General features: G+C 41.3%; 1 protein-coding gene across 4 annotated transcripts in view; it reads right to left on the bottom strand.

The window, feature by feature from the left end:
• Positions 1-13,461, bottom strand: part of PHACTR2 (phosphatase and actin regulator 2) — a 146,657-nt gene that overhangs the window by 16,484 nt on the left and 116,712 nt on the right. For 3 of the 4 annotated variants that reach the window (XR_012632859.1, XM_074896470.1, XM_074896471.1), the window contains exons 5-9: positions 12,344-12,580; positions 8,204-8,753; positions 6,765-6,964; positions 4,673-4,829; positions 2,435-2,490 (exon numbers count right to left, since the gene is read on the bottom strand). Coding sequence is in view for 3 of the 4 variants with exons in the window: in XM_074896470.1 (XP_074752571.1) it covers positions 2,435-2,490; positions 4,673-4,829; positions 6,765-6,964; positions 8,204-8,753; positions 12,344-12,580 (1,200 nt within the window). In the remaining variant the exon portion in view is untranslated. The remainder of the gene's footprint in view (positions 1-2,434; positions 2,491-4,672; positions 4,830-6,764; positions 6,965-8,203; positions 8,754-12,343; positions 12,581-13,461) is intronic. The other variant, XM_074896472.1, reaches the window with a different exon arrangement.

The following is a 13,461-nucleotide window of genomic DNA, read 5'->3' as shown; positions in this document are numbered from 1 at the left end:
AGTTACTGTAACTTTGTTTTAGTGTGGGAAGACTCAGAAGTCTGGATGGTTTTATCAAAATTGTTTTTATAGAAATCTGCCTGCAATGTTTAGCGATGTACTCAGTCACAGGATTTTCAGTAACTGGTTTATCTGGAAATATTATCAAAACAAAAGTTCTTGCAAGACAGATTTCCTCACTAACTGGAAATTTTTAAAAAAAGAAAAAATATGGACTTTTTCTGAACCTCTTAAAAGATTTGGGCTGAACTTAATCCCAAAATAAACATTTAGACCTTTGTCACTTAATGTAACCTCAAAATCTGATAAATACTACTCAAAACAATGCTTTCCCTTAGCTGCAGTTTACATACATGGAATGATATAACCCCTTCTCCCATCCACTGCTTAAAAATAGGAGGAAGGAAGCTTTATGAAAGAAATCTCAAGTTATTCACAAAAGCTGCCTACAACAAAGGCACTTAACATTTTTGAATGATCCGCAGGAAGGGCATGTAATAATTTTGATAAATAATATATGTGCTTTATTGCTGAGAGAGAACTTGCACCCTGAAAGAGCTCTGAGTCAGACTGTCACCACAAACCCTGGCTTGCTTTGGTTCACTTTGCTTTTTACAGATCACTGTCAACTTGAAATATTTTATATCTTGGTGATGAGCAAAAGCAGTTTTGGATTCTCCATGTACTCGTCAATGACTCTGAGATGTTTTGTGATTTATAATGCTGCTTGCCAGCTTTATTTCTTGCTCTCCCTTCCCTCTTTAAGACAGCGCCCCAGCAGCAGCAGGGGAGGATGGCTGGAGTCATTGAGTGCAAAGCCTGGTATGCTGCCAAAAGCTTAAAGTAAACAAGCTGAAACAGGAGAGGAAATCTATTAACTGCTTTCCAGTCTTGAGCTACTTACTGTAAAATCAGTGAACGGAATAAACAGTGGCAAAAGGGATATTAAATACATCACAGGTTTGCTGCTAGATTAGTTATCTACAGATTAGCCAGATAGAGAGGGCAGTAAGGAAGCCCAGCTGGTGCTTCCAGCTCAGTGGCTGTATCCTGGCCCAACAAAGATGTTTTGGAATTACTTTCTCACATAGTCCAGCATGAATGGTTTGTCACATAAAAAAAGTTTGTATTTCAAATTTTATCTTTATTTCTCTATGCAATCTATAGGTTCAGAAATTATAGTCTTAGAAGTCTGTTCACATTATGTATTGGACATGAGTCCCTTGAACCCTCTCCTGTGCATCATAAAGCAGAAACTGTAGCTTCCCTTTTCAATAAGACATGGCACTATTTGGCTTTTGAGAACTTGGACAACAGCAGTAGGATTCCATTAGCATGGATGGCCGCCTGAAAGCCAGTAATTGCCACGTCTCCTTGATTTGCTGGCCTGAGCAGGTGGCAGAGTGATCAGGCCATGGACTTTGTTGGGTAAACAGCCCATTTTCTTTCCTTCCATTAGCATGTTGTGCACTAGGGTTGCACAGATAAACTCCAACTTTTCTGAACAATTGCTGGAAATAACATCATTACATTCTTTCATCAGGTGTGGAAAGTTCTTATATCTTAAGAAAAGATCAGTTTTTTGATTTATTACTGTGTGTGAAAGTCTTGCATGTGCATTTTCTTCATTTATTTCTTCTACTTAAGCATCAAGTACTAGCTACCCTGCAGAATGAACATGGCTAGATGGAGCTGGGCATGCCAACTGTTACAGTATGTGTTTAGGTGACATCCACATTATAGAAAGATTTATAAAGGAAGACAAAAATGCCTGTTCTGAAGCGTTTGACAGCCTAAGAACAAACCAACATAAGTAAATGGGAGAATAGGTATAGAGGGTAAACATCCAACATACTTCATTCCTCTGCCCCTGACTATTTGAATTATAGACTTAAATCTTGCAGCAGGGATATTGAGGAAGGATTTAATCAATGAGAAATGTTCAGTGAGAATTTCTCATGCATGTTTCAGTACAGAAGACATTTATATCAGAAGTGGATATGAAGGCCAGCATGCCGAAATAGCTGGCATATACCTGTTCACTTTCCACTGAACACTTCACCCTTTTCTCTGCCCTTATATCCCACCTCTGCCTCCTACTGATATTCCCTTCTCCCCCTCATAAAAATTAGGCAGAGGTTTAATCAGCCTAGAACTACTTCTAAGGGGTATCTAAGTCATCCTTGGCCTTTGGGACCAGCTTCAAGAAGTGGGATTGTGACAAGCAAAATTTGGCATATTGCATATACTCAGTTTTCACAACTACCATTACAGGTTACTATCTAGATCTAGTGTTGACATGTTATTTTCTAGAACATAATTTCTCCACAGTTATGGATCTAACACTAAAGCAACACTGATAGGCTTCCATATGAATCCAACACATGCTCACTTTCTAAGTAAATACTAGCCGAAACCTAAATAAAATACTTACGCTTCAGGATATTTCTTTGCTCTAGCTCTTCAGTTGTAGGCCTCTGGCTAAGTCTCCTGAAAGAACAAAGTGAGGGACTGATTTAAAACCAAATTCAAATAATACATTATGATTCGTAATACAGCCTAAAAAGTGTCTCTCATATGGCCATGCTATTTTTTGCCAGCAGGGCTATTCAACAACGCAGGTAATTTCCAGACAGTTATAATAACTGTGCATGTAACCACAGTACTGAGTGGCCATTTGTTGGGAAAGATGTACTATTGCCACTTGAACACATAACTGATGTGTGCACAATATTACAGAAACTGTACCAGCAAATTTAAATTCCTCATTTACAGGTATCATTTCATGAAAGATTTCAGAAACCTTTTTTGTTCCCAGGCACCAACATTACATTAAGTCGTGCAATCACAAGATTATTCTCAGATATTTTGAATGCAAATCCTAGTCATTTAAAAAAAACAACCAACCAATCAACGTAAGCTGTGCATTGCTCACTGATTTGTATGTACAATACAATTGGAAACTTTAACTGAAATTTAATTTTATTTAGTTATCTATATATAACAACTGCCATTAAAAAAACCCAAAACGAGATGCTGATTTTCTGGTTTGTATAGTGGAGAACGTGGTTGATGTCTCTATGTTTACCAAACAGGTTCGCTTTTTCACTTAAGGAGCAAGAAAAATTTCAGCAGTAAAATGTATTTCGCAGATGTGTTGAAGATAGATGCCTCTCTGTCCAGCAAACCTTACACAGTTCACTGTGGGTTACCTTCAGCTTCATGAAAGTCATCCAATTTGAACCACGTGTGGACTTTCAGATCTGGCGGGGAGGACCAGCAGGTTTACCGTGGGTGACTAGCCCCCACTGTAGGAGGTCCCAGGCTTGGGACCTGACCTGACCCTGACCCAGCTGTGGCGACTGGCTTCTCATCAGACCTCGATGCTGCCAGGTGCTGACCACCACGACAGGAATTTTTAAAGGAACTGTGTCAAACTGCATTGTGATTTCAGGCCTGAGCACAGCCCTGACACGCAGGGACATTGTCTCCTGCCACTGCAGCAAAGCCGTGTGGGGAGCGTGCCAGCTTCCCAGCACAACCAGCAATGCCCCCGCGAAAGCAGCTCAGGGCAGGAACCCCAGCGGCTGCTGCAGCCCAAGCCCCTAAGGGAGCACCGTCAAGCAGGGTGTGACCACTGGAGCTGGGATTCGGTCGGGAAAGCAGTGATAACAACCACCTCCCTTCATTAGCAGAATAAAAATGACCCTCGGGCACTAGACAATAGATGTATCACGCTTACAGTTAAGAGATTAAATGAAAGACCTAGCCAGCCACCCATTTGGTTCACAGAGCAACTCAGCTCATCTTCTAAGTGCCGATGCAGGGCTGCCGTACTCTGTACTGGAGCAGTACTGGCTAGACTACCCAGTATCTGGGAATCTCCAACAAATACGGGACATTCTCCAAATCTGTCTGGACAACATTTCTGAGCTCAAGAGAAACAAGGACAGGTCTGGAAAAATCCAGACATGTTGTAGTCTATTCTCAGAGACCATGAAAGCCAAAATTAACATTTATGAGGATTTTTTTAAAAAGCTTGTAAAAAAGTGAAAATTAAGTCTTTTTTTTTATGCAATGTTCTCAAGTCCAGGAAGAGAAAGTAACATACATCCCATAGCACTTAAACATCATGAGAAAGCCATGCCTCAGAGGTGGGCACAGTAAAACACTGAACACTGACCTACAAAATCAGCATCCTTCCACTTCTTTTGCTGGAACCAGCACGTGAATAATGAAGGAGATAGAGAGCAGGAGGAGGATGGGGAGGGCCAGAAGGGATGAACACGCACAGGCATGCTTGGTGTGTCAGGAACTACTACTTCATTTGAAATGAGCATATACAAGTGCAAGTCCCTGCTAATCAATTTGAGAAAAATTTTGAACCATGCTACTGATCATTATGGAGTCACTCTTACCCTCTACTTCTTTCTTCTTTTAAAAAAATCAAACAACCCCAAAACCCAGAATCCCTCAGATTTGTATCTTGTAGAACAAAAATGCATTATTGACATTTTAAAGTTTTGTGAGAAATAAAAATAGTTTTCCAGACAGTTGTACCATGAAGATCCTGCACCACATATTGGGCTGCATTTTAAACATGAACCCAGGGTTCTTGATTCTCTTTCTCCACCTCCACCCAGTGAAACCACATTTACCCTGTGACTGATACCTCACTAGCTTCGTTCCAATCTGATGTCTGATTTCCTGCCTCTCCTCTTCAGATGTACGCTGCAAGATGTTTTTGTCTTCTAATTCTTTCTTAGATGGTCTGTTGCCAAGTTTGATAGCAAGAGTATCCCTACGACGAATTTTACTTGCCAAAGAGCCTGAGAAAAGGAGGAGGAGGGTAGATTTAGTTCATTCAAGCTTAGGTTACAGACACAAACTCAGAGTAAGGACTTTAATACCTCCCGAAAGCAGCCTTGTTCCCACACGCAGGAGAGGAATTTTAATTAACATCAAAAGAAAAATAGTTTTAGCTCAGTTCACAACAATACAAAGCTGAAAGGCTTCGATGAAAAAGCTACCAGCCAAATTGACAGAGGAGTTTTACAAACATCACTTGTCATCTGTGAAGTGATAGGATAAAAATGACCAATCTACACTTAAGTGTCTTTGAAGTCTGATACATTACAGGTTGGTTTATTTATCTACTTAGTATATTTATCAGCCTGCTGCTCTTTTTCTTCAGCCTTAAAGCCTTGTTCTGTCATCATTTCCTTAATTGTTCCGAATTTTTTTCAATCAAATACCACTTAGTTCTCGTGTAGTGCTTTTCATCTTTAACTAATTTGTAAATTAAAACAAAAAACACAGGTTAGACAAGTGCTCTGAGTGCTTGTAAAGTAACCTAGGCAGGAACCCCCAGGCCCTGAAGCAATTTGTTCATCCATAAACCAGATACAGTAGGGACGAGGGCTGTGAAATTTTGTCAGTGTTAGCTTCAGCCAGCTGTGGAAGAAAATCTCCTTTTCACAGCCTTTAATCCTTCCCTTGTCTCTTGATATTCTGACCAAGGGGGCTACATATGTCCTAGGCTGGCAGACTGTCACTACATAAGGCAGTCTGGTAAGACCGCAGGCTCCCAGTTCACTTCTCATAAGATTGTGCTGCTGTCTGAATACAATAATTTTTTTGTTGCTACCATTTTGGATTGTATTCAGACCAAATATAGAACTGCAAAAGGCTTCAGCCTCTTGAGCTATCTGGCACCTCACCTTCTACTGCACCAGTGCCCAAGGGAAAAAAAAACACCAAACCATTCATCTTCCCTCACGCCACTTTGGTACACAGCACTTTCGTGTTCAGGTCTTCTTCACTAAGCACAGCGAAGCACCTCCTCCTGAACGGCTGCAGGGAAGGCTCTCAAGCCATGGTTTGACGGTCATTTTATTCTGGCATAAGGCCACCCTGCAGGTGGTAAAATTAGCATTGCCCTCCTCTCTAGCCCTGACAGCCCGCTCCTGCCACCTCCTTTGTCCCAGCAAAGGTGCAGCCATCAGGTGAGCTAGATCAGGGAACCGGTTCTATTGAAAACCAGTTCAAACAACAGCCACCACTGCAGAAGTAAACATAAGCACTGGCCTAAGGGATGAATGAACAGCTGGGAGCAGGGGTCAGGCAGAGGGTGGGCAGGACAACCCCCTTCAGCAGCAGCAAGGACTTCTGCCAAATTAGGGTGATAATATAGTCATGAACCCAGATGAAATTTTAAAGCTGTAATCTTAGATGCAATCCACTGTGATCTGCTCTGCCTGCTCAGGTGCGCAAATGCTTAAAGCATCCTGATCAAAGAGGAACAAATTAATTCCAGACAGTGAAGCTGCTGACTGACGGGCTTCCTGTCATCCACCACAGCCTGTTACTCCCACAAGAAACTCTGGGATCTCTGGTGCAATTCAACTGAAAGCTGTAAGGGCAAAGGTTCATGACACGGGCAAGTCAAATCAATGGTTCACTGATGCTGTAACATGGAGGCCTTATTCCATCCTCGTGTTTTTCTGAACCTGTTCCTCCCACCTCCACTCCCATCCGTGCAATGCTTGATCTGCTCTCACCATTGCACAGGCCCCAGCAGGCTTCTGATCACAACTGTCTGGGAGAAGCAGGACACTCATTTCTCAGTAGTGGTAAAATACTAAATCATCTAAAACCATCTCATGCAGCCACACCTCTTTTTACTTCGCACTAGCATGGGTCAGGCATGCTCACATAACACAACGTGCAAAAGGTAGCCTGCAACTTCTTGGCGGAATGCTTACTTTCAGCACTTGCATTATCATCATCGTCATCATCATCGTCATCTGTGTACAATATTGGCCCATCAGAGTCTGAGTCGCTGCTGTGGCTCTCTCTGCTACTTTCACTCTCAGGATGGGCAGCAGTATCAGAAGCTTCCTCCACTAGTTCAGAGTGTGCCTGGTCAGGTGCCCCCGCTTCTTGGTTTTCTTTGGTAGCCAAGCTGTTAATTCATAAGCAGATATGGTGTCACATTAATGCAAGCAGCACAAACACAAATGGGACACAGACTGTATAAGCAAGTATGAAAATAAAAGTTCTGTTATTCAAACTAACTTCTCTCTAAAAAACTTACATACATAACACATATATAAAGTATGCGGATGTGTACATGTATCTGTATGTATGTGCGTTAGGAAAAAAGATACAATCTGGAATGACATGCTGCAAAGCCTGTATAAAGAAAAATCCTAATTATTTTTTATTTCTTGCGGGATCGGACCAACAGTACATAAAAACTACTAAGAAGAGAAAAACAGCTCATAAAGTTGGGGGTGAGAGGAGAGAACCAGAGAGCATTTGGGAGTGCAAAGCTTCCTGTTCTGGAAGCCTAAATCTATTTATCATAAATACAGTTTTACTGCTGAGTCCAGAATGTTCATGCCCATCACTGATGAACATGGAAATCAGCAGCAGAGTGCCCTTTGCCTTAGGAAAATCTCTATGTAAAATAAGGGTAGAGCAAAGGGAGAAGCAGCACAGGAACATAACACTGGCACAGACGTACCAGCAAGAATTTAAAGGAAAGTCTCTAGGCCACTGGTATCTAGACTAACCCTTCTTGGGTTGTTATAAAAGATGCTGGTTCTTGTGGCAGGGAAAACACAGATTAATAAGTCAGTTTCTTTTTTGCTGCCAACTATTTTGCTTAAAAAATGGAATTATGACCTTTCTCTTGACTAGATTTTATAGTATCTTAGACAAGCTACTAGCCAGTATAAGAGCAAACACCTACTAACCAAAGCCTGAAACTGTCATTTTCAAGTGTGCAAGTAAATTCAGCTATTGAATTGAGAGATTTAGCAGTGAGATGCTAAATGATATCCATAAAAGAAGGAAAATCCCTTTGTAATTCTGCATCATTTCTTGTTTGCCTTTATGAGAGAGAAATAAGTGTTATCAGCTACTAGCTGAACTGCTGACCACAGTGGTCACATTAAGCCAAACAATGATGTAGGAGGCAGGTTATGACCAATAATCTTCTGAAAAAACAAGAGGTACTGCAGGTGAATGGCTCAAAGGAGCTGGCAAGGAAGAAACTGTGCTGGGATGCAACACAACCTATTATCAGTCAGCAGAAGAAACAGAAAAGATCGCCACGTTCCTACAGTATCCCTTACACAAAGAAATGTGGCTTCCTCAGCTGTGGGTGACAGTCCATGACACAGCCATACTGTCTTACCTTTTTGTATCTTCTCCACTAGCATCTGGACCGCTGTCTAGGGCCGTACTGCTCAGGGTCTCGTCCGTGCCATGCTTGGTCTGAAGAAGAGGTTTAGTATCTGATCCAGGAATGGCCTGCCCTGCCACACAGCAGTCCGATACTTCTTGGGCATCTGAGAAGACAACAGGCTGACCAGCTGCAGCAGGAAAAGGAGGTGGAAGTGGAGGTGGAGGTGGAGCAGAAGTGGGAGGAGGGGGGATGACGAGCTTGTTTGGTTGGTCTGCATTCTGTGTTTCAGAAATTACTGTGGAAGGTTGCTCAGGCTCCGATTTTTCCGCCTTCACTTCCAACCTGCTGGCTGCGGCACCTGAGGGGGAAGAAGCAGCCCCATCCGGTGCTGTTCGTGAGGCTGACTGTTTCCCAGGTTTTTTCTTGCCCCTGGGAGTCCCTGATGTGCCTGATTTGTTCGAAGTCTCCTTTGACGCTTTGGGATGAGATGATGTGGACGAAGGAGATGGTGATGAAGAGGGCTTGGAGACTGGTGGTTTTTTTGTATGAGAGGAACTAGCTAGAATAAGAAAAGAAAAAGCATTTTACAGTCCTGCAACTACATGATTTTTGCATCATGCTTTCTGCATGGATTGACATGTGCTGACATTTAAAAAATGAAAAAAATTACACTCGATACTTCTACAATCCTTCATCTATATGTGTGAGATGAGTAAATGTTGCTGTTTAAATGTCACCTTTCAGGTGGGAAAAACTGAAACGATGAATACTTGCCCATGAACAGTGAAGGGGATCAACCTTACAAACGGGTGAGTTTAATTCCAGTATTCTGCATTGGCCTGGACATCATCTAAAAAGTCCACTTATTCCAAACGTGTTTAGTGCCCTACTTAAAAAAATTGGACAGAGAAACTGCCTGACCTTTATTATTATGTGAATTTTTGCTCTGAGATCTAGGAAAACACCATGATTTTCCTTTTCAGTGAACACCTCAGGACTATTACAGGTATCAGTCAATTACCTTTCACAATGTTATTGCAAGTGGTGTGCTCCTAGTTAATGGCAAGCAGCAGAGGGACAGCAAAACAAGATGTACTTTCAAGTCCAGCTGGACGTGTTCATAAAACTGAGGCAGAAATGTGCAAATGATCTCCAGAAGGGAGTGGGAATTGAAGGCCTTCTGCATGTACTGGAGATCTTCATCTTACCAGTGACCAACTCACGTAGTGAAACAAGGTTTGACACCAGCTGTACAAGCTGGCCAGTGATGCTGATGTTTAATCCTGTGATATTATACTTACCACATTGAAGCATATATGTATAATGCCCAAGTTTGCAAGAGATTTCAGCTAACCTGCATGCCCATGGGCATTCCAGTCACATTTTTGATTCCTGTGTTGATGCACCCATCATCTGGACTGGGAGCTTCAAACTTCTGAACTTCATTTAAAAAGCAATAAAAATTACAACCATCTTACAATTCAGTCGTTTTCATCAAAATGCATCCAACTCAAACACTTCTGCTGTTGTAAAAATGCATCACTCTCCAGAGAAAAAATGAAAGCATTATAAAGCTACACAGCAGCCTTGCGGCTAAGCTTACTAAGTGAAACAGAAAGCTGTAATAGAAATCTGCTGAAAGGCCTACTTTACTTATAAGCATTTAAATAAAAACAAAACCCCAGCAGATTAGGATAGAACCAAAATACAGATACTGGCCATAATAAGCTCAGGATATCAAAATAGCTTTCACAGTGAGACTGTTCTCAGTCCCAAAGAAGATGGAAAATAATTCAAAAGACACATTATACCATTCTCTTCTGTAGCTGAGTGCTGTGGTTTATAAACATTTAGAGAGCTGTGAGGCTTTTAATACATCTGGTACATCTGGAAAAATCCACAGAAACTTAAGGCAACTCAGTGTCCCTCTTTGTGCTGCACGGTGACTGTAAAGGGCACTGTACTGAATCTACTGATGCTGCACTAATCATCCACATCAAGGACAAATCACTGATTTCACTTACCAGGCAGATCGAAAGGAAGCAAAGAAATGGTATAGGCAGCAGTTTGTAATTACAGTGGAAATAGATGGTGGCTCAAACCTGCATATTATTTAGCAGAAACCTTACTGAGTAAGTGGATGGTAGTAAGAAGGGGCTCTGGTTCTGATCCAGCAAAGCACTTCAACACAGGCTGGAGGTCCACAGAACCAGTTACACGCTTACACTTAAGAACTCCAGCATAATACAAATATACAGCCACACTATAATTGTTGCTGGGAAAATGTCAAAAGACGTTTCCATTGAAAAAAACATTATTCTTAGAACCTTTCTGGACCTGCAATCAGATACAGAAATTTGAAAGATTTCTTCTCCCAGAGAAAAACCTCCTACACTTTAATGTGTGTCAAAAGTGCTATTGCTATTGTTGCTTTTGACTGGGCTGGCTGACAATTTTCTGTCATGCCTCTTTTACAGCTGAAGACTTGAATTTTGATTAATTAGAATTTTCATGGCTGTTATTTGCCTTTTGGCACATGTCCATGCCTACGTTTAAGACCCCTTCTCCCAGTTCCACAATTACAGTTTGGAAACATGCTGTGGTGCTCTCAGGAGAGCCACGGCTCAATTGTTACTCATATTCCTCTTCTCCTTCATGGGACTGGATCACTGGCTGCATCATATGTTCATTTCCACGGGGGATCTGACTTGTACTAATACTGCTCCCTATCAGCTCTATTTATTAAGTATTGCTCCACTTCAGATGAACACAATGTACTTTTAATGTTAGAAGAAATTACCAGTAGCATAGGTACTCTTTTATATAAGGGATACATGGATATATTTTACACCCATATATGGTCTCAAGCATTGCACGACATTTCAGCAAGGCTACTAAACAAATCTGGAATCTGAATGCATTTTAATTTAAGAACTCACATACCTGAGAGCTCATTACCAACCAGTGGTATAAACAGTTCTTTATACGATGGGTTCTTTTATTTCTGAAAGCTCTGCTGTTATAGAGTTCCTTCACCTAGCAAGAACTGAGTTTTCCAGCTGCATGTGAAATACAAGCAGCAAATTCTGGGTTTTCAAAACATTTATTCTTGTGGTTGTCTGATGTAGTAGGGACAGTTAATACCAAGTTAATGGATATTTTATGGCAAAGTTATTATTGTAACTTTAGCAGTCTTGCAATGTTTTCACACAGTCCTCTTCTATGTGCTTCAAATACAAAACATGCCAAAATGTACAAGCTATGAAGAGGTATACTTGGAAAGAAAACTGGAGGGACTAAAGGGTTTTCAAAGACTGTCAGAGGATTGAAAACACAAGGCTTGTAGAAGTTCACCAATGCATATGTACAGTCCATTCATCATAATACGGCTCATGTTCAAATTATATTTGGATTTTTAAATTTTGGTCATCTTCTAAATTACAAGCATTCAAACTTGATATCAGTACCTTAAGGACAGCTGCCTATAATCTTTAATCTAGCATCACTGATGAATTTTGGTTTTAAAATGTAGTGATAAACACATCTGTTGATTGATGTGATTGATTATTGACATTTTCCATTTCCAGTGTGTATTTAGAATCACAGCAAGCCATCAACCAGTTCATGGAAGCCTGGCCATTTCTAATGAGTTACAATCTTTTTTTTTTTTTTTTTTTAGCTAAAACATGTGCTACTCAACAGTCTTTAAAGATGTCTTTATGATTTTATCCTTTACCTCTTTGAGATCTTGTCAAATTAATTGGAATAGCAGATATTTCCAGCAGAAAGTTACAGCAAGACCAAAGTAGTTTTACTTTGGGGCAACTCATATGTCTATTTTAAGAAGTCACCTTTTTGCCTGCTGATTCTTCAGCAGTTCTCTGGGTCATTTTGTTTCCAGCATTCACACTTGAACTGGGAATTCAATATCGTCTCTTATGTTCTCGGTATTGTGCATATGTTCATTAAACAGTCTAGGGTGTTTGCAGACAGCAGAACCAGAGCTCAGCGGGAAGCTAGCTAAAAACATCTGTGGCATGCTCTCTAAAAATGCTGCTAGGTACAAAGGCAGAAGTTATTGTAAAACGAAGCCAAACATCCCCATGCACATGCACCCACTGTAACTGGCACTGCCTGTGCAGTACTCACCAGCTTCTCGATTTGCACTGTGACTTGTTGGCTTGGGTGGTGGGAGAGGAGGCTGCTTAGCAGGAGCCTTTCCCTTTTTTTTAGCATGAGGTGCTTCGTTACTGTTATGGCTGGTGGTGGTGGAAGCAGCAATAGCATTTTTTGGTGGTAGTGGAGCTTTTTTAGGTTTAGGCTTAGGCTTGGGTAGTGGTGGAGCATGGGATGCCGGTATTTCTGGGCAGTGATCAGTAGTGCTCTCTATGGATAAGAAAGTGAACAGAAGCCAACTGACACAGACATACACCATGTACATTCAACAGCAAGCCCAACAACAACAACTACTTTTTGCTGCTTGAGCTCTTGGGAATATGGAGAGACTTCATCTTCTCCCTCTTACTGAAGTATTATCTCAGAAAAAAATTAGCATCTGTCCCACTTCAAGTCCCTCTCGTGGAAGATTCTTCTCAGTACTTCTCTCAGTCTCATCTATTCTAGACTTCCAAGGATCATCCTTAACATTCAGTATCCACAACTAGATTGCTGGATATAAACTAAACAAGTAAACAAGGGAAATGCCATTTACTCCTCTAACAAATTACCTCGGCTTCCTTCCAGCCCTCTGAGATCAACAGGCTATAAAACTCATCATGTGAATCTGAATGTGAAGAGGGCCATTCTCTCAGCCGTGGGTTCAAATATGGCTATGCAGCTGAAACGTTCCCCTGAAGCAACCCATTCTCCTAAGCTGGAGACTGCCTGCTCGTAGCAACTTTATTTCGTGTATCTTCCCCAGGGTATTTCTACTCTTCAGAAAGAGATGAAGCTAAATCAAATAGGATATCATTTGCCATGGGAATGCTCTCCTCTCCTGCAAGCTCTCTGGGTACTGTTACAAGACTGCAATTTCAAGAATCAGCAGTTTCTTAGTCAACGGGAATTTGGACTGTATCTACATTGTGTTGTGCAATAGGAACAGCTCCATAGAGTGAAAGAGGTAGCACTGAGGACCTAATGTCCACAATGTGCATTTCAGGAGACTTGACTTTGGACTAGCTTCAGGCCTAGTTCTGTAGACTGCATGTCCAGTAGTGGTGGGAGCACAAGTTCTTGAATGCATCTTCTGTCTTAGTTTCATCCAA

This window comes from Athene noctua, chromosome 1, assembly GCF_965140245.1.
Source record: "Athene noctua chromosome 1, bAthNoc1.hap1.1, whole genome shotgun sequence".
In the NCBI taxonomy this organism is placed as follows: Eukaryota; Metazoa; Chordata; class Aves; order Strigiformes; family Strigidae; genus Athene; species Athene noctua.
Note: the sequence above shows the minus strand (reverse complement) of the source record. Positions and strands in the feature narration are given on the sequence as shown.